Here is a 20,463-nt window from a genome sequence, read left to right as displayed (position 1 = left end):
TGAGGCCAGAGAGGGCATAGAAAACATCATTTTGAAGAATCTTTATAACAGGCATAAAGGAGTCAGAGGGGGATGAGTAGGAGGAATATGCCCAGAATCGTCCAGAGTGGAGTTTTTAGAAAAAGTTTGAGAGAAGAGTTCAGCCTTAGAGATAGATGAGACGGCAGTGTTGCCGTCAGGACTGAGGAGTGGAGGGAAAGATGAAGAAGTGAAGTTGGAGGAGATGTTTTTGGCTAGATGCCAGAAGTCACGGGAAGAGTTAGAGAAAGCAAGGTTTTGACATTTTCTATTAATGAAAGAATTTTTGGTTAGTCGGAGAATAGATTTGGCACGATTTCGGGCAGAAATGTAAAGTTCATAATTAGCATTAGTTTGAAGGCTCTGGTATCTTTTGTGAGCTACCTCTCTATCATTGACAGCACGAGAACAAGCGTGATTAAACCATATATATATATATATATATATATATATATATATATATATATATATATATATATATATATATATATATATATATATATATATATATATATATATATATATATATATATATATATATATATATATATATATATATATATATATATATATATATATATATATATATATATATATATATATATATATATATATATATATATATATATATATATATATATATATATATATATATATATATATATATATATATATATATATATATATATATATATATATATATATATATATATATATATATATATATATATATATATATATATATATATATATATATATAGCTGAGTCCGGCCATTCAAGACATAGGATTTTCCCTACTGCACAGTGGCACTCTTGGGAAGCCCAGTGTTTAAGTGCCACGCGCTGTGCAGCCTCACTCAGTGCCAAGGCCACCTGCCGAGGCCACATCTGTTGCGTGCTTCCCCAGGGCAAGAGTGGGATGCCCAATTTTAAGGTTTATAAGGACAACCTCAGGGATTATCGCCACCACTATCCTCACTGACATAGCCAATATGAAGACGTCCACAGGCCTCGGCCATTCTTTCCTGCTGGTGGTAGTGTTGGCGGTGTCCTGGGCCGCCGCTGCCCCTGCCCCGGACCAGAGGTCTGAACAGGAGCTTCGAGAGTTCCTTAACAGCCGCCCATTCACGCCTTACCCCTTCAGTTTTCCCCCACGTAGTCACCACTACAACCACTACCCATACAACTCCTTCCCGTCCTACCACGCTTCGCGGCACGTGGCGGTTGTTGACCCCTACTCGGTGGTGAGCTTCTTGGTGAACAATGAGCGTTGGGCCGACCAGAACGACAGCGATGAGTCTGACGAGGATGACCACGAGCGCAGGAAGCGACAGGCCACGTTCGACTTTGGAATGCACCGAGGGTAAGGCTGACTCTTTACTGATTCTCATAACAGTGTAGTGATTATAAACGAATTGATTATTGAAGAAGTGTCATTCTCTGACATGATTTACATCTATGAACAAACTCTCTCTCCCTCTCCTCTCCTCTCTCTCTCTCTCTCTCTCTCTCTCTCTCTCTCTCTCTCTCTCTCTCTCTCTCGCATGCACTGTCAGGGTGTGTCCTAATAGTTCTCTCCCCACACAGACCCTACGGCAGGGACTACCATGCCAGTGCAGGCTACAACCGCAACTTCAACAGCGGCAGGACCTCCGTCGGTGTCAATGCCCACAGGAACTGGGGCAGCGGCGGCAAGTGAGTATCTTCTAACCTTGCTAAAACTACACAACAATGTGTGAACTAATAAGCTGAGGATTCTTGTTCATCTAAAATTGTTGAAACATGCTTATAATCTGACTCCCGTTTATCTCTGTGCACGCATAGGTCCCACGGGTTCGGGATTAGCTTCTCCCACAAGTTCCGTCGCTAAAGGGCACGTCACGGGAAGAGTCTTGGTACATCACCCTTGGATGCAGTATTCTTCCTCCAAGACAGCCCCCTTTCCTCAACACACACACACACACACACACACAATCAGCTAATTCACTTACGCCAAACCCCACAAGCAGTGTTAAAAATTGTGTTCCAAAAAATCCCCAAAATTACCTATCTCTCACATAACTGTACTTAATTAAAAAAAACGGAGTGTGTGTGTGTGTGTGTGTGTGTGTGTGTGTGTGTGTGTGTGTGTGTGTGTGTGTTGGCCATAGTTAACTAGACAGATAGATAGATAAAATAGATAGATAGATAGGCAGATAGATAGATAAAAATTGCAGGTTGGTATATATTTAAAAAAGTTGCAGGGTAGTAGCCTTAAGTATTTTACTGTATCTTATAATGTCTCTGCATAATTTGCTTTGACATTACCCTTGGCCTCTTTTACATAGATACAGAGAAAAAGGCAAAAATAAAAAAAAAGGCGTGTGTGTGTGTGAGAGAGAGAGAGAGAGAATTGCACACTTTGCCTGGTATCATTTTCTGTACTTGGTAATGTTAAGTTTCTAACAGAAAATACCATTTTTTTATATAATTCAATCACCCAGTTTGTAAAACATTTCTCCCATAATTATTCTAGATTTATATACAAATATTTATATCTATAGTACATATTATATTTATAAATAAATTTTACGAAACATCCCCAAATTAAGGGTTCATTTTCCCATTCGAGTCGCCTTTTCCCCAAATCTGGGTAAAACTTCCCATGGCTGGCATCACTGCCTGAGTGAGTGTGAGTGAGAGGAGAGGGGGAAAGTGGTACGTGTCAACTAGTTCGTGCTAGGTTTTGGGAAACAGGTACGTGAAAATAGGTTCGAAACACTGCGAACTTGTTTCCCACGAACCTATTTCCCAATTTGAACATTAGCTTAGAAATAGGATCGTGTGTAATATTATGAAACATAGTTGGAAACACGTACGTGGTAATAAGTCCGTTTCGAAATTGTTACCAGGTAGACTTCAGGAATATCGAAAAAGTTTATTTCTAAATTTGGTCAAGGACTTGGAATATATAACGATACTAAAAAGTTCGACATCTGATTATTTCAATAAAATCACTCCGAGTACATATTACTGTACCGTGTATAATGACTAAAAATTCATATGATCAGCTTCTATATGAAAGATACTATTTCTGTTCTGCAGATGGGGCAATGTTTATATGTAGTGTTATTTATAATTGTGACACATGCAAGGCAGACAGTTGTGTGGCCACAGGGAAAAAGGCAGATTGGCTTTTTCTTACTCACAGAGGCACTGTAGCACACCACACACACACAGTCAGCTTTGTCACTAGTTGATTGCAGAGTTGATGGTCCTGGTTCCGCGTCGTCTGGCTGCTGTAAAATAATTAAATCTTATCAGTATTTGTTGATCTGTGATGGTCATTATGATATAGTAATAATTACACAAGTGTAAAATATTACCTCAGTTCTGGCTTGGCGAGATGCTGCCATACGCGTTCTTGGCGGAGTGTAGGGGGCTGCTGCTTCACGTGGGCGGCTACGCCTGGGAGGGCGAATGGAGGAATGGTAGATAGCCTCTGGCTCCTCTTCAAATAAAAGTTCAGGCTCAGGATGAAGCTGTACATCATCAGTCTCATCAGCCTCAGTCGCATTCCCAACCTGTGCAATGTGCATCTTGCTGCTGCTCCTTCTCATCAGGTTCGTCGGTTCTTAGGACTCTCTTCTTTATGCCGTGGTGACGCGTGCGTTTTATGAAAGCCTCAACAGTTCCTCCAGCAAGCAACTCTGTTAGCTTTCTCGATCCTCTGCTGTGTCATTGTTTTCCCCTGCTGCCGTGTGACAGATACACCATTTGCAACTCTGACTGCATCCAACTCGAAATGCAGAGCTTTTCTCTTAACTTTGTGGTACCAGTCTCCAGTAATTAATTAAGATTAATCACATTTACAATTTTTAAATAATCGGCCGATTAATCGGTATCGGCCGATTATTGGTTACCGATTAATCGGTAATCGGTAATCGGCCAAATTGCTTATATCGGTGCAACCCTAATTATAATATGTTGAAGACATGTGCATTTTCCTACAGTATTCTCTAAACCTAGCTATTTTGACCCTCAAGCAAAATGAAACACGTTCACATGGCCTAGTGTTTTACTGTATTATTTTTTTTTAATCAACAATAAGTATTTAAATTAAATTAAATGTTATTGAATTATAATCACTGATGACTTATCTTCACAATACCTTGGAGTCGCACAGAACATTTATTGCAGGAATAGCGTGTGTGTGTTAACACAATAAAGATAGCAGCCCGGCGAGTAATGGAATCAGTGTCCCCTCCACCCCCAGATAATTAGTTTACACTAATTTTCTCTCTATATGCTAAAGTTTTCTGCAAGCAGGTAATGGAAAGGAAGCAAAGTGCCTTTGCGTTGATGGAGCTTGGGTAGTGTGTCAGCCACGTGGCCCATGACAAGTATAATTTTAAATTATCAAGGCTCATGACGTTCAGGAGGCAGCGTCACTCCCTGCAGGCAAGGGTTAGGCGATGAAGGAATATGTAGGTAATAGAAAGACTTCCCAAACTGCTGCCGATAATGTTTTACAGCGATAAGCATTGTTAAATCCATCCATCACAGCAGCAACACTCAAAGAGAAGCACCCAGACTTGTGTGAAGTCTCTCAGTACCCTCTGAGCGCTGCCGCCTCTCAAGGTCGTCAGCAGCCCGCCGTGACACGCATATATCACAGGCTACGTGGGTTACTGAGTGCCTATACTGAGACAGTGGCTGATCGTAAGGCTAATAACAATCACCTGTCACCTTCTTACGGCACATTACAACGGCTGGTGACCAAATTATGGTAAAGTATAAGGGCGTAATTGTAGGCTGGCGATACCTGTTGATGTAGACACAAACTGTCTCTTATTTACTTTCCCAGGGTTCGTTGGCTGCTGTCTCCCTGCTGGCTGTTAGAGGAAGGTGTGCAGGTCTGACACAAGTGTGCTCAGTTTCATTGGACGACCCGTATGGCTGTGAAACAGAAATACAAAAGAGAGCGTGTGCTAGCGTTTGAAGAGCGCGGCGAAAACAGGGCCAATAATGGCGTCCAAATCTTAGGTTGTCGGGACTCTCCACAGAGTTATATACCTCTCTCTCTCTCTCTCTCTCTCTCTCTCTCTCTCTCTCTCTCTCTCTCTCTCTCTCTCTCTCTCTCTCTCTCTCTCTCTCTCTCTCTCTCTCTCTCTCTCTCTCTCTCTCTCTCTCTCTCTCTCTCTCTCTCTCTCTCTCTCTCTCTCTCTCTCTCTCTCTCTCTCTAAATAACTATGTGTATATGACTCTGTGGGCAGAGACACGCCAGTCCTCGTCGACGGACCGACTTGGTCGGCTGGATTTCGATCGCCGATAGAGTCGGTCTGTCGGCTCCCTGCTACGGGCCGCCTCTGGCAAAGGCCCGTGCTCCCTCGTGCAAGAAGGAGCAATCTCCCCCCCCCCCCCACTCTGTGGAACTCTCTCTATCAAGGGACTCTACTCGAACCTATGATACCCTCTATACTAGTCTATAGTCCCCCCCAAAAAATCAGCCCAAACTACGGGCCTGCGCTTTTGCATTGCGAAGGTCCTCGACATCCTCCATGCAGCCGCAGAGTGGGAAACTGCCAGTAGATTTTTTTAATTAGTAATTCAGCCATAAACAAGTCGAGAGGTAGTATTAGAGCATTTGTCAGAGCAAGTTATAATGGCTGATGATTATGCTGATAAACAGGTGAGGTGCGTGATGGCCTGTGAGCTGCACATATGTCTCACTCTGCATTTCCATCGCGCAAGAGCTACTTCACTTATTGCTTATCCAGTGAGTGATGATAAAAATCAAACATCGTCAAAGGAAATCTAAAGAAAATATCTTGTGACTTCCGTGATAGATATAGTGCAGAGATTCAAACCCACCGCCCTTTTTGGTGGCCCTATTCTCGTCAGGACATGGCATTAGTGGCGTGGATATAAACTGAGGCAGAATATGATTCGTAATTCCATTAAGATTTACGTAGACAAAGCACGCCAGGGTAAACGCTGGTGTGAGTACACATGAGGTGGGTGTTGGGGCTGCGCCGTTGTAGTAGGAATTAGCTCGCAGTCACAAAATAGCTCGCAGAGGGAGGCTCAACTTGCTTATTTTTTCAATATTTCACTCACCGCTAGCATTTACTTGCCCTGTTTCGGCTTCAACACATGGGAAAAACCTCAGAGCAACACTTTTAATCAAGAGATGGCTTTATATAACACACGAATAGGGCAGATTTTTTTCTGAAAGAATTATCCCCACGTTTTTGTTCACTCAGTTCTTGGTTGACTGAGAAGTATCAAGCATCACAAAGGTTGCAAGTGGACAAAATAGAACAAAACCAGGCAAATTAATATGTTTTCTCGGGGGGGGGAGAGAGAGAGAGAGAGAGAGAGAGAGAGAGAGAGAGAGAGAGAGAGAGAGAGAGAGAGAGAGAGAGAGACAGACCTCCCAGTGCGCATGCGTAGTGGACAGTAGAGCGACCTATTTCTGCGAGGAGGTATTTCTCGCAGCCCCGCCGTTCAAAGCCAGCGCCGAGCCGCCGTCCACCGCCGCCAGAGTTCCTCCGTCACTTTCGTCATCCGGGAACCTACCGCCATATTTCTATTTTTGCATCAGTGTCCGTTGTTTATGTGACTTTATTTGCCAAATTTTCTCTATTTCTCGCCTATCGTTTCGTGTGCGTGTCGTGTACAGTAGTGTGAATCGAGAGAGCAGTGTGAGTGCGTGTATTTAAGAGGAGAACAGCAAGAGTGGCAGCTGCTGTCACCTCCCATCCTAGTGTATTTTTTCCAGTCATGTCAACGAAAGCCAAACAAGACGGGGATCCTGCCACTATAGGTAATTATGACGCATGTTATGTGCCTGAAATAAATTTTGAATCGATACCCTAGTAAGTTGGGTCAGCCCCAGCCTTGACCTGGGCCGTGCTGGGGAGGGCCAGCTTGGTGTGTTGTTCTTGGGCCTCGGGGCGTGAAGGCAATGCTCCCACACTGGTTTCCCTGTCCACTGTATAGTTCTGTTACGAATCACAAGTATTAGTATTAGCTACCAATTACTTGTTTTGAAAGTTTTTTACCTTTTGAGAGAGTTTTACCCAAATAATATGGGCTACCTTGGTGAAACCTTTCCCAGACACTTCACTTCCTCACTGCAGAAAGATTTTAGAAAGGTCAAGGTCAAGCTGCCAGGGCACAAGAAGAGTTTCTCTTCTAGACATTAACTTGAATATATGATTATTATTTTTCAGGTAATCTCTAGCAAAAATAACATGTAATACAATTGGCATATCTTGACTTATCAAGATTGCAGTGTTCACTTCGTGATAAATTCTTAGGAAACTGTGATTAAGATTGGTTTTATTAATGATGCCTGTTCTTGATGAAAGTTTTTATGATACTTTTTGATGTGTTTTGAAAATTTAACAATAATTTCCCACAGAAACCACTAATTTTCAGTACCCCCCAGCCCTACAGAGATGTTAGTGATTTTTGAGAAAAAGACATCAGATTAATGTAAAACACATAAAAACTGCCAGAAAAAAATATAGTTTTGTCCACCAATAATGATAATGTTGATACTGCTGGAGTTAAGCAGCTGCTTAGACTGCAGACTACCAATGACAACAATGGGACAGTGTGGAGCATCCCTGCAGTAAGTGGATGGAGTGAGTAGTGAGTTTTGGTCGTGAGCAAACATGCACTCTGTGATTTCCACGCCAAAGCTGCGGTGTCAACAATGGCTGACAGGGCCATGAATAGGGACATGAAAGATTGGTGTTATGTACGTCTGTAAAGATTTTACAGGTGAATTGTCGAAAAGGATCGGATGCTGTTTGTGTCTTAAATGGTGTCACCTGAAATGTGCTCTTCTGACAGGAATCAAACAGGATAATCTACTTAAAATATACTGGATTTACACTTCATGCCTTCACAAGGCATCTCTTGCTACTAACATAGTGGAAAAATTGGATGAATTTAATCAAGAAATATCAGATTTTAAAGATAAAGTTGAATCACAGACTGAGAAGGTGCAGGAGGAGCTGCAAGAGGTTGCTGACGTGTTACACGCTGGCCATGTGGAGAGGTGGCGAAGAGAGTCAGGAAAATGAAGAAGAATCTCCTTATTGTAAAAGATTCTGATCAGTAAAAGATGATAACATAGTATGAACGATGGAGTCTACCAGGCATTGAATGGCATTCAAATAACTGATTTGAGATTCACAAATGGAAGTAATAGTGTCATGAACTTTGACAATGAGGACACACGGGATGAGGTTGCTCAAAAATTGGAGTCTTGAGAAAATTTGTACCAAGAGTGTTGGAAAGATGATATGCAATGTGCATAAAGAGGAGATTAAGGAAAAAATAATTGAAACCAGCTTAAACTGCAGTGACTTCTTCTTACACTTGATTCAGGGTATTGAGAATGAAATTGAGCTGTTTTAGTAAGCCTGTAGTTGGTGGTATGATGCACTACATTTTGAAGTGCAACCCAACTCTGAGAGAGCTAATTTATAAGAATCATGTTTGATTTAAATCTGGTTTTAGAAAATTATTGATTTAAATCAAGATTTGAATTATATATTTTTTAAATGTCATTGATTTAAATCTTGATCTTATTGCAGGGCAACAATATAGAATGGAAAAATAAACAAAGAAAACACTCTAACTTCGATATCAATATTTTGCCCTATCATCAACTTCACGAATTTTTATGAGCTGGTTAGTTCATTATATATATCTTCAATCAGCTACGCATGGTCCGTCAAGTGTCCTGGACCAGAGCAAGACATTGACCGCCTCTCTGACGGTATCTTGCTGAGGCAGAGTGATGGGTTCAGATGTCATCATCATCATTTCATCGACGCCTGCTCACTGGAGCTCCCACCAGGGGATGGCCACGGCAGAAGAGCTTCCAACTTTCTCTATCCAGACACTCCCTCCTTGCCTGCTCAAAGTTTCTCAAAAATCTTTCCCCCCTCTCCCTAACGTACTCTTGCACCCTATCCCTCCATTTCACTGGAGGTCGTCCTATAGCATTCCCTCCCTCTATCTCACTCACATACACCCTTCTGGTCATCTTACTCTCCTCCATTCGCTCCATGTGGCCAAACCACTTTAAAGTCTGTCGCTTCACTTCTTCCACCACTCCACACTTCTTCCCTTCACCCCTGTGACTTATTCCAAAATGCTCATACACACTTTCATTACTCATTCCATACATTCTACTCACACCACAAGCACTTCTCAAATAACTCATTTCCACTGCCTGCACTCTAGACCTCTGACTTTCATTCCAGGCCCATGTTTCACTTGCATATGTGAGGGTTGGTACTATTATTGTATTTCTCAAATCCCTGTTTACCTCCATGCTCACACTTCTGCCATTCATGATTCGTCCCAAAGACCCTACCACCCTTCTTCCTTGCAATGCCCTTTCTCTTATATCTCCCTCCATATCACCATGCTTACACATAACTGATCCAAGGTACTTTAACTCATTGATCTCCTCCATTTCTTCACCATTCAAAATTATTTTGCATTCTTTTTCCCATTCAATTCCCACTCTATATGGGCATACAAAATCTACAACCTCACTTCTACTTCACTCACAAACCATCACTTTACTTTTGTTGATATTTACTTTCAGCTTTCTCCTATTACAGACACTATCAGAAACACTGACCAATTTTTGTAGGTCACTTTCATTTTCTGCAATGAGCACCGTGTCATCAGCAAACAGTATCGAAATCAGTACCCACTTCCTTCCCTCATCGAGCAGTCTTACTCCAACTTCTCCAACTTTGCCCTTAATTTCTCTAATAACACCATCCATATAAATATTGAATAACCATGGGAACCGGACTGGATTTTCAAGCGCTGACTTTTCCATCCGGCTGTTGCGACAGGCCTTGCCGGATGAAAAACACCCTCCATACACACACAGGACGTCTCTATCCCCACCTCTTTTCGTTGGCCGGGCCTGCGTGTGTGTGGCTTGCTTAACTCTTCAACCAATAGTGGAACACTTTAAACACAGAGAAGGGCAGAAAGCAACATACAGTATCAGAGTCATAATTGTTCAGCGACAGTTATGATCACTGATAAACTAATATGATACTTTCTGCTTTTCTCTTTGTTTGGGCTGCTGCTGGCAGCTCAAACATATTTTTTTTCTTAAATATATACTATCAAATTATAGGTACTGTATTTGATGGCTTATAAGACACACCCCTAATTTCGGCAGGCATTTGAAAAAAAATACAATAAATGGGTTTAAACCACGAGTGTCAGGTGAAGAATTTACGCCTGACATTCGTATCCCTCCCCACTATCAGGTTGTTATTAAAGTTTCACATGTATTCAGATCTTTATCAAATCACAATACCTTACATTTACATTTAAAACCCTTAATATTTGCTGGGGCCTACCAGAATTGGTCCTTCTTAGAGACTCAATGGTACTGCTTTGAGATGTAAATAACCATGGCGGAGACAGTGACATTCAGAGGGGTAACGGGTATAATGTTTGTGCATCGTATTTCTTTATTATTATTCTTCATATCTAAGTCGAGTTAAAATATTCTAGGACATTTTTAAAACATAAGGAAGTGTGAAATTTCAAACTTGAATGTGCTTCAGTGTTTGTTGAACACGTATTTAAAATAAGAATGTTCAAAGATAAGCACAAAATGGAGAAACAGGCACTTGTAAATATCCAATAATAACCTATCCTCTCAATATCTCATCAGTTTTATCCAAATGTTGCTTGTGTTTATCAATCAAACAAAGTTGAATAGATTTATGAAGAAGGTCTGTCTTACCTCAGTGATCCCTGTCTACTAAGGAAACGTAGCGTGTCTTGCGTGTGTTGTCAGGTTTGGTGTACATCCGTCCACTTGTTTGTTTAGGTACAAGCATTAAGTCACTTAATTTTCTTCCTGACTGGTGTCATTTTATATGAAGTAGTGGTAAGTACTACTGTTATACACAGTTACTCTAGAAAAAAGTTATAGTTGTTGGTGTAAAAGCGATCACCACCTTGTTCATGTTTGTGGAGAGGTTTGCAGTTTAAGTGCCATTGTTGCACTAAAACTTTACTAGCCAGTGACTCATAGCTGAACCTTGACCTTATAAGAAGCAGGGTGATATTCAGGGACATTTTTTTGGGGAAAAAGGTGCGTCTTATAAGCTGCCAAATACGGTATAGATATACGTCTTATATGGCGGGAAATACGGTAATATTCGTATATTAGGAGGGATTACACCTACCACTGGTCAGGCATGTGCAGTGATATGTACCCATCTTATGGGGGTTAGCTATAGGTGTCTGCCAAATGCAGTGATTTGTTGTTGAGGATACTCTGGTTGGGAACATAATGGGAATGAGGCTGAAGCACACCCTGAGCTTCATGTCTCTTATTGCAGTGTATGCGCAAACTGAAGAGAAGGAGGGTTCTATGCCAAACTATTCCAAATACACCAGTGCCTCCCTTACTATGCATCCATTATTTTGGCAACTTTTATGCTACTCATATTACTGGCACTGAGAGAGCTGGTTATAAGTAATTTATTGGTCCCCATGGTTCTGGCACCAGGAACACCAAGAGCACTTTTCTTCTGAATTTTGCAAGATCCATGATTCAAGTTGAGAATGGCTGGATCTTGGAATGTGACTAGAGCTGCGCTGCCAGACTTTTTCAGAATTCATAAATATGGTATATTCCAGATAGTTTTTATTTTTGAATTTACAAATTATGCAGTTCAATGTGAATATTGTGGCATTTATTCCATTTTATTTGGTGTTTATGTGATAAATAGTGTAATTTTTTCATGTGAGAAGATTTAATTTGATGTATCCTTTTTTCATTGAAACAGCAATGTAGATTACAAATCTTTAGTAAATTGTTTTTTTCCCTCTATTTTGAAAGGGCCTGTTTGAACAGATTAAGGAAAATAATTGTAAGAAGGAATTGGTCCTACTAAGATGAGCAAAAAATATTAATGGAAATCCAATTATTTTGGCATATGAAATGCTTATATGTAAAGGTCGCATTGCTAGCAGGTTTCTGAATTTTATTATAATGATATGTCAGGATTTTTGGATCTGACCATTAGATTGTTAGGACTCATTCAACAAAGATATTTTCCTTCCAGTTCCAGAAAGAAATGGAGATAGTCCAGAAATGTGGTCTAGTCAGCAGCAGCAGCAGCAACAACTGCAGCAGCAGCAGCAGCAAGAGGATGCTGATGATGGTAGTAGTGGTGGAGGTAGAGACTCCTCATCCCCCTCTACCAAACCAGAGGAGGGAAATATAAGTGCATCATCGACAGAATCAAGTGGGTTGGACTCGCACAAGGGGAGCACCTCACCTTCAATTTCATCATCACCCCTCAACCTTCCACACTGGCAATATTCAAGAGTAAGTTTCATAAAAGTTACAGGAAATTGAATGACATTACTAAGTCTTTAGAGATTTACCCAATTTATCTTTGGCTTGTATTTCTTCTATCAGGATGAACTTCTAGCAATGAAGGAAGCCCCTTTGTCTCTAAAGTGGCCCTCTTGCTTGGACATAGTTTATAGTAAACCTACGGGAAGATGGGATCCTGATAGGTGGATCCGAGCAGTGCATGATGAGCGACGTCCGTCCAGCACTGCTCCTGTGCCCTCCGCCGTCACCAGCAACAAACCCGACCGTCCACCAGATCTGGAGTTGAAACGAAGTCGGGACCCTCGAGAAAGAGTAAAGGTATATGGTATATCATTATTATTAAGTTTTTAGACAAAATATTTAATGGCCAAAATGATGGTTGGAAGTGTACACTGTTTCATTCAAATATCTAATGTCACCTTTTCTAACAAAAACTAAATATTTCAGCAGGAAGAACAAGATGGTCTTATATTGTCTCCTCAACGACGAAGCTTCAGTACAGGCTGTCATGGTCTCCAGCAAGTTTCAACTGCATCCAAACGTCCTGACTCACCTACAGAAAGACCACAACGGGAGTCTCATAGAGAGATTCCCACACGACGAATAGGTTCGGGCAGAATTTCCCGAAGAGATGACTCTGAGGCTCCTGTTCCTGCGGAGCGCAGGGACCTTCCTTCTAGGCGGGAGAGGGACTTGGAACGAGATCGGGGACGAGATAGAGACAGGGAGACAGACCAGCGCCGTGATACCAGGGACTGGAGGTCTAAGCATGATCAGTGCTTTGATGGAGAAAATAGGTAAGTCGTGGTTAAACCAGGCATACAGTACCCTCCCGAGTTTTGCGCTTGCTTCATTCCGAAGGTATAGCGCTAAACTCGAGGATTGCGAAACTCGGGGTATTGAAAACACTGAAAACATGGAGAAGATGACTTTTTTTTCCCACTTTACTCCCTTGTTATCTCAAAATACGTACCATGGAAAAGGGAAAAAATGTGAAGAGAGAACTGATCATTTGGAAGGTGCAGCTGATAGTGGCTGGCTTACGATTGCCTGACAGTTCTGAAAACACGTTTGTGATTCGCAAAGTCCGATGATGTTATTGCAGGCGCTCACCCAATCAGCGGCCTCTAACTATGACGAAACAAAAGATTTGTGAATCTGAAGTCAACATTGATTGTTTAATCAATAGTTCGTAGTTTTTACTGTGTGCCAACATTTCTGTGAATCCCGCCTCAGCATGTGTGAACACAGCCATCCAACTGAGACAGTATAAAGGTGCAGTCACACAAGCTATAGTTTCTCGGGAATTTTGTACAGATATTCAAAGTCAGCTGCATTCCATGGGAAACACTTCAAATTTCTAGACAGAAGCTAGGTCACCAGTATGTCAGTTATTTTCTTGAGGTCATAAGTTGTGGTCACAAGAAGAAGAAGAGCGTGTCATCTGATCGGTTCAGTAGCTATCTGCATGTTTATTAACAAAACAGCTATACTATAATATGTTTCATATAACATTTTTTCTTTTCAGGTTTGATAACAGAAGACGCTTCATCTTTGAGGAAGAGGAAACTGAAAAGCGCTCTGAACGAAGAGATAGAGAGCGCGACAGAGACCGACGATATCAGGATCGACGAAGAATGTCACGTGCTGAGGAAGAAGAACCCGAGTGGTTCACAGGAGGGCCAACAAGGTAGAGTCAGTTAGAGCTGTTTTCGTGTTTTTAGAAGCATTGCTATGTCTTATATTTTTGTTCTTAACAAATGCAGAAATGTTATGCCATGTAAGCATTAAATATAAGTCATGACAAGCAAATGAGAAAAAAATAACAAGGTGAAAAGTATTTCCGCTAATAATGCTGACAGGGAGAGTTTTACAAGAAAGGATATCCTTGCAGCAGTTTTGGGACTTACCATGCTGCATGACACCAACTTACCTGTGTGACATAATCATAAATATTTAAGTTTAAAAGTTACAGATTGTGTGTTTGACAGCAAGCACAAAAGTGAACTCTCACACCCATTTTTTTCCCTCATACCTGATGGTCATTGTACAAGTACTATTACACTGTTTGCCACATGGTGTGAGTCAGTAGTCATGGAATTGTAAACCCTTATCTTGCTGCTTTCCAAAATCATTTTCTTATTTCTGTCCATCAAATTTGAGGTGTGTTTTGCAATTTCATTAGAATTCATCTATCAGTATTTAATATTACGAGAAATTTCCTATGATTGTTTTCAGTCAAAATGAATTCATTGAGCTGGTTGGATTTGATGACATCCCTGAGGAGAATTCCACCTCAACGAAAGCTCAGCACAAGAGGGAACGACGTCGCTCAAAAAAAGAAAAAGAAGGTAAATAAGAAATATTTTTCTCCTCACATTTATGATAATTCTTACTCGTTTTATTATGACGGCCTTTATTCATATGAAATTGGGTCAGCACTTCTAAGAAGCATGGTTGGTTTGATTTTAGTCAAATGATTTAAATCAGTAAAAAAAATCATGATTAAATATACTGTATTTAAAATGATTCAAGTGTTATATCGAGTAATATATCTAATGATTTAAGTTATATATATATATATATATATATATATATATATATATATATATATATATATATATATATATATATATATATATATATATATATATAGAGACAAAACCCAATTATCAGAAAGACCGGATTATCAGAAATTGATATGTATAATGCAATTAAATTTTTTTTTCTATACTAAAACGTTATAAAACATCAAAAATAAATAAAAGTAACTACATATGTACTATATTAACACATTTAAAATTGATAAGAACAGTTAAAATGAATATGCTTTCTAATACGTATTGCCGAAATAGCTTGTAACGAATAGATCAATGTATTAGACAAAAAAATTAAACAAACTCTCAACAACACCACGTCCGCACCTTCGCCCAGCAAGGACGTAGGTGCGTGAACGAACAAACTACTGCACGACTACTCTCACACCGTACTCTCAAGACAACGACACAAACCGACTCCCTCTCCACTCCATGCCACATTCCCTTCCAACATACGAGTTGCGCGATAATATGAGTCATCATACTGTGTCTCCACCTGCACGATGCATCAAGGTCACACTTGCAAGCTTGCACAACCATTCACAATCGCACTCTGCAACATTCACAATTCAGATCTGCAACGCTCACAAGTATCAACATACACTGGTCCAGACAAGGAGACACACAGACAAACATACAATAAAACATTTACATCACATGTTTTAAGCGTACTACTTTGTTTAGCGTAGCGTGTGTTTGTTTGGTTTCATTGTTTACATCGTCAGTCGGCGGCAGTCGCGTCACACACTTCACACTGGGCAGTTGCATCGCGTTCTACCTGTGCTTCGACCTTGGTTCGAAAATAAGAACCAAGGTGCAAGATCAAAGTGATATTCATCCAAACGAGAAAGCAAGACACAATGCCAACGATCAAACTGGCGGCGATCAAAATGGCGGCCATAAATCCGGATTATCCGAAAAATCGGCTTATCCGAAAGAGGCTTCCCCCCTTCCATTTCGGATAATCGGGGTTTTACTGTATATATATATATATATATATATATATATATATATATATATATATATATATATATATATATATATATATATATATATATATATATATTATACATAGTAATCCCTCGTCTATCGCGGGGGTTAGGTTCCAGAACCCCCCGCGATAGGCGAAAATCCGCGAAGTAGCGACCTTATATTTTTTTAATTATTTATATATATTTTAAGGCTTTATAAACCCTCCCCACACTTTTACAAACCTTTCCCACACTCCTATTGATCTTTTGCACACTGTTATAAACACTTCCTATGACGTTTCGTCGTTACGACGCAGTCCCAATAAATGATTCTATCATTCTTGTTTCGACCATATTTGCTTTGTAAATACGAACTTCGCGCAAAAATTAGTTTGTTGAGCGGGGCGGAAGAAAACTCAGAGAAGGACAATATGAGCATAGCTCACTTCCTTCATATCATAACTAGGTAAATACAGAAGGGGAAAGGGAGGAGAGGGACAGAGTGAGTCATGAAAAAATACCGATAGAGGATGTAAGAAGGGAGAACAAGGAAAAGGAGTGGAGGGAACAGGGAGAGATAGAGGATGAAAACAAGAAGAAAGGAGAAAGGTGTGGGGATTATATTTGGTATGCCTATGTGAATGAGCTATGTAGGAAATAATGACGGAAAGTGTGCATTACTTTATAGATAGCCTACTATCATCGCCTTCAGTGCTTGTTTTGCAGGGCCCGTTCACCCTTGAAAACTTGCAGTATTATGATTGTACGTTGTTTCTTAGGTGATGTCATTGATTGTTTAAGTAGAGTGTCGTTATTCAATTAAGTTTTAAATATTTTTTTATGAAAGAAGCTAGATTATCTCAATCATATATATTTGGTACATGTCTTTGATACAATCTATGATGTCATCAACAGCCAATCAGGTGAAAGGGGGGTGGAGCTTAGCCAGAATGGGGGAGGGGCTTCTCGGTGCAAATTGGCCAAGCTAATTTGGACCGACTATAGTATAAATTATAGTTAAGAGTCAGAGAAGAAAAGTAGTGTTGTTTCCTGTGTGTGTGTGTATTTACCTAGTTGTGACATACGGGAAAAGAGCTACGCTCGCGCTGTCCCGTCTCCATATCCTCTCTTATCCAACTTTTCCTTAAAATCATGAATGTTTCTTGCACAAACCACCTCCTCCTCCAGTCCATTCCATAGCTCAATGCTTCTGTTTGGGAAGCTAAACTTTTTCACATCTCGCCTACACGTGGTCGTCCTCAACTTCTTTCCATGTCCTCTCGTTTCTCTCTCACTCCACACACACAGGTCCTCTCTGTCCAGATTCTCCACCCCGCTCGCCACCCTGTACACCACTATCATGTCTCCTCTCTCTCTTCTTCTCTCCAGGGTTGTGAGCCCCATGCTATTGAGTCTCCCCTCGTAAGTCCGATCCCTAAGTTCCGGTACCATCTTAGTTGCCGCTCTCTGTACTCTTTCCAGCTTTCTTATGTTCTTCTTTTTGTGAGGAGACCAGACCACTGCTGCATACTCCAACCTTGGCCTTATCATTGTAACTATTATTTTCTTCATCATCTCTTCGTCCAAATACACAAATGCCATCCGTATGTTCCTCAGCAAATTCATAGTTTGTCCCGTTATCCTGTTGATGTGTTTGTCTGGTGACATGTTCTCTGAGATAGTCACTCCCAAATCTTTTTCTTCCACTCCTCTGCATATTATCTCACTTCCCATCTTATAATCATATTCACATCTTCTACCACTCCTACCAAACTATTTTTTTTACATTTCCCAAGGTTGAATTCCATCTGCCATGTACCACTCCACTCCCATATTTTGTCCAGGTCCCTCTGCAATGCATCAGTCTTTCACATCATTGACTCGTCTCAATAGCTTTGCATGATCTGCAAACACACTCACATAGCTGGTCACTCCGTCCACCATATCATTTATATAAACAGCAAACATTATTGGTGGCAGCACTGAACCTTGTGGGACCCCACTCCTCACTGGGCACCAGTTGGAAACCTTGTCCTTGATTATTGTCCTCATTTCCCTGTTAGTTAGGAAGTCCTCCAGCCACTTAATAAGTCCATCACCCACTCCACCCCTATTTTTAATTTTCCAAATTAGTCTTCTGTGCGGTACTTTGTCGAATGCCTTTTTCAAATCCAGGTACACTCCATCCCCCCAGCCTTCTCTCTCTTGTATTAAATCTGTCACCCTTCAGTAATAACATAACAAGTTGGTGACACAAGATCTCCCTCTCCTGAATCCAAACTGGCAATCTGAGATCATTCTCTCCCTTTCTAAAAAATCCGACCACCTGTTTTTAACTAGCCTTTCACATATCTTCGCAACCACACTAGTGAGTGATACCGGTCTGTAATTTAATGGGTCCTCTCTCTTTCCTCCTTTATATATTGGTACTATGTTTGCTCTCTTCCAATCTTGTGGTACTCTTCCTTCATTCAGGGAGGCACTCATTATGGAGTGCAGTTTCTCTGCAAGTTGCTCACTACATTCTTTCAGGATCCACCCGGATACTTCATCTGGCCCTGTCGCCTTTCTTACATCCAGCTTGTTCAAGCTTTCCTTGACCTCCTGCACCATTAACTGTATCTCCTGCATAACCCTTTCTCTTTCCTGGCCCGGTGGTTGTACAAATTCGTCTTCCTTTGTGAAAACTTTTTGAAAGCTGTTGTTCATCACTTTGCCATCTCTGCTGGGTCTTCATATGTAGTTCCATCCATTTTCAGTTTATCGATTGTTTCTCTATTCTTTAATTTGCCTCTCACATGTCTATAAAATAATTTAGGTTGGTCTTTGCATTTGTTGATTATATCTTTTTCATATTTCCGTTTTTCTTCTCTTCTAATCTTTGTATATTCATTCCTTGCTTGTTTGAAATTGTTCCATGTATTGATTCTTCCTCGTCTCCTCCATCCCTTCCAGGCTTCCTCCTTTTTTTTTCTAGCCGCCTCGCATCTTTTGTTAAACCACTCCTTTTTACCAACATCCTTTTTGGTTACCTTTAGGACATATCTATTCTCGGCTTCTTTGTACAGCTTTAAAAACTCCTCCCACTTGTCTTGCGTACTCCTGGCTTTGTACAGCCCACTCCAATTTGCATTCTCAAAAAAAGTTTTCATATTAACAAAGTCTGCCTTAGAGTAGTTTCTTCTCCTTATTTTATGATCCTCTTTTCGGTCAATCCTTCCCTTTTCTTTTACTTCAAATTCCACAATCGCATGGTCACTCTTAGCTATTGGGTAGTCTATTTTAATATTTTCTATTACTTCCAGTTCCTTGCTAAAAACCAGGTCTAATCTTGATGCCTCTCCTTCTTTCCTGAATCTAGTATGTTCCTTAATCCATTGCGTCAGCACATGTTCCATTACCAGTTGCAGGAGTCTTCCTCCCCACGACTCTTCTGTTCCCTGCGTTTGCCAATCCTCCCATTCTACCTCTTTGCAATTAAAATCATCCATCAAAATTATTCTCTCACTCTCTCTTAACATTCCATCCAAGCAACTCACTGTGTCTTGTATCATTACTTCATATTCTCGGGCCTTCCATGCATTGGTTCTTGGTGGCATATACCCTACTACATACTGCCTCCTTCTCCCTTCAGCACCCACTGTTTCCACTTTCAGTACCTCTGCCAAGCCTTCACCCTCAATCACCTTCTCCACCTTAATGCCTTTCCTTACTGCCAGGACCTCACACTCCACACATCCCATCCCCCTTGCTCAAGGGGGGACAATAACCACTCATAGTCAACGGAAAGAATCTGGCCTGAGCGGGGCTCGAACCGCTGTCTGTTTGGCCGTGAAGCCTTGCAGCGTGGTGCTCTAACTGATTGAGCTACCAGAGCGCGTGCACATGCATGCTCATACATGAACATCAAAGCTGTAGATCAAGGGTCTCCAAACTTTTCAGTATGAAGTTCACATTACATATTTGGTACTTTTTTGTGGGCCACAGGAAAAGAAGAAGCGTCAGTTTCATAAGTTTAATGACCTCAGACCAAAGTATAGCAAGTGGAAGATATTCAAAACAAAACTTGTTGGCATTAATCAATGTAAACCAACGATATACCTGCCTTCATTTTTATGCAATCATATGGGTAGGCAGTGGCTGAGTGGTTAGCATGCGGACTTGGTGAGCCCAAGGACCTAGCGTGAACTAGGTTCGAGTCCCCACCAAAACACACTGAATTTTCAAGTCATCGCTGAGTGGTAGTACCCACATGCTGTCCAGATCTTCAGTCAACTAAAACTTCAGCGACTTTGGTCAAGAGAAGAACTGGTGGGCAGCATGGGCCCAGCAAGTGTCATACATCATGGCAGCCACAATAAATAAGATTAGCCTGCTCCACTATTGGGCTAGGGCTGTCCATAAGGCCCCTCAAGAAAGCTTACCACTGCTACAGGCAGCACACACACACACACAAAAAAAAAATAAATAAATA

At 40.9% G+C, this 20,463-nt stretch overlaps 2 protein-coding genes across 10 annotated transcripts in view; both read left to right on the top strand.

The window, feature by feature from the left end:
* The first annotated feature begins 974 nt into the window (after nt 1–974).
* LOC126997347 (uncharacterized) lies at nt 975–2,604 on the top strand. The gene is made up of 3 exons (XM_050858402.1): nt 975–1,381; nt 1,606–1,713; nt 1,843–2,604. Exons 1-3 carry the CDS (start codon nt 1,011–1,013, stop codon nt 1,886–1,888), a joined length of 525 nt encoding a protein of 174 aa, XP_050714359.1. The 5' UTR covers nt 975–1,010; the 3' UTR covers nt 1,889–2,604.
* A 3,823-nt stretch (nt 2,605–6,427) lies between these two features.
* Nucleotides 6,428–20,463, top strand: part of LOC126997345 (eukaryotic translation initiation factor 4E transporter-like) — a 92,282-nt gene continuing 78,246 nt past the window's right edge. For 4 of the 9 annotated variants that reach the window (XM_050858399.1, XM_050858394.1, XM_050858395.1 and 1 more), the window contains exons 1-7: nt 6,430–6,826; nt 11,585–11,704; nt 12,144–12,409; nt 12,503–12,739; nt 12,869–13,218; nt 13,950–14,111; nt 14,660–14,772. In XM_050858399.1, the coding sequence (XP_050714356.1) occupies nt 11,641–11,704; nt 12,144–12,409; nt 12,503–12,739; nt 12,869–13,218; nt 13,950–14,111; nt 14,660–14,772 (1,192 nt within the window). In that variant the 5' untranslated portion in view covers nt 6,430–6,826; nt 11,585–11,640. Of the gene's footprint in view, nt 6,827–11,584; nt 11,705–12,143; nt 12,410–12,502; nt 12,740–12,868; nt 13,219–13,949; nt 14,112–14,659; nt 14,773–20,463 lie in introns of all 9 variants that reach the window. The other 5 variants (XM_050858401.1, XM_050858398.1, XM_050858396.1 and 2 more) reach the window with 3 other exon arrangements.

The sequence above is a fragment of the Eriocheir sinensis genome, chromosome 12 (assembly GCF_024679095.1).
Source record: "Eriocheir sinensis breed Jianghai 21 chromosome 12, ASM2467909v1, whole genome shotgun sequence".
Taxonomy (NCBI): domain Eukaryota; kingdom Metazoa; phylum Arthropoda; class Malacostraca; order Decapoda; family Varunidae; genus Eriocheir; species Eriocheir sinensis.
Note: the sequence above shows the minus strand (reverse complement) of the source record. Positions and strands in the feature narration are given on the sequence as shown.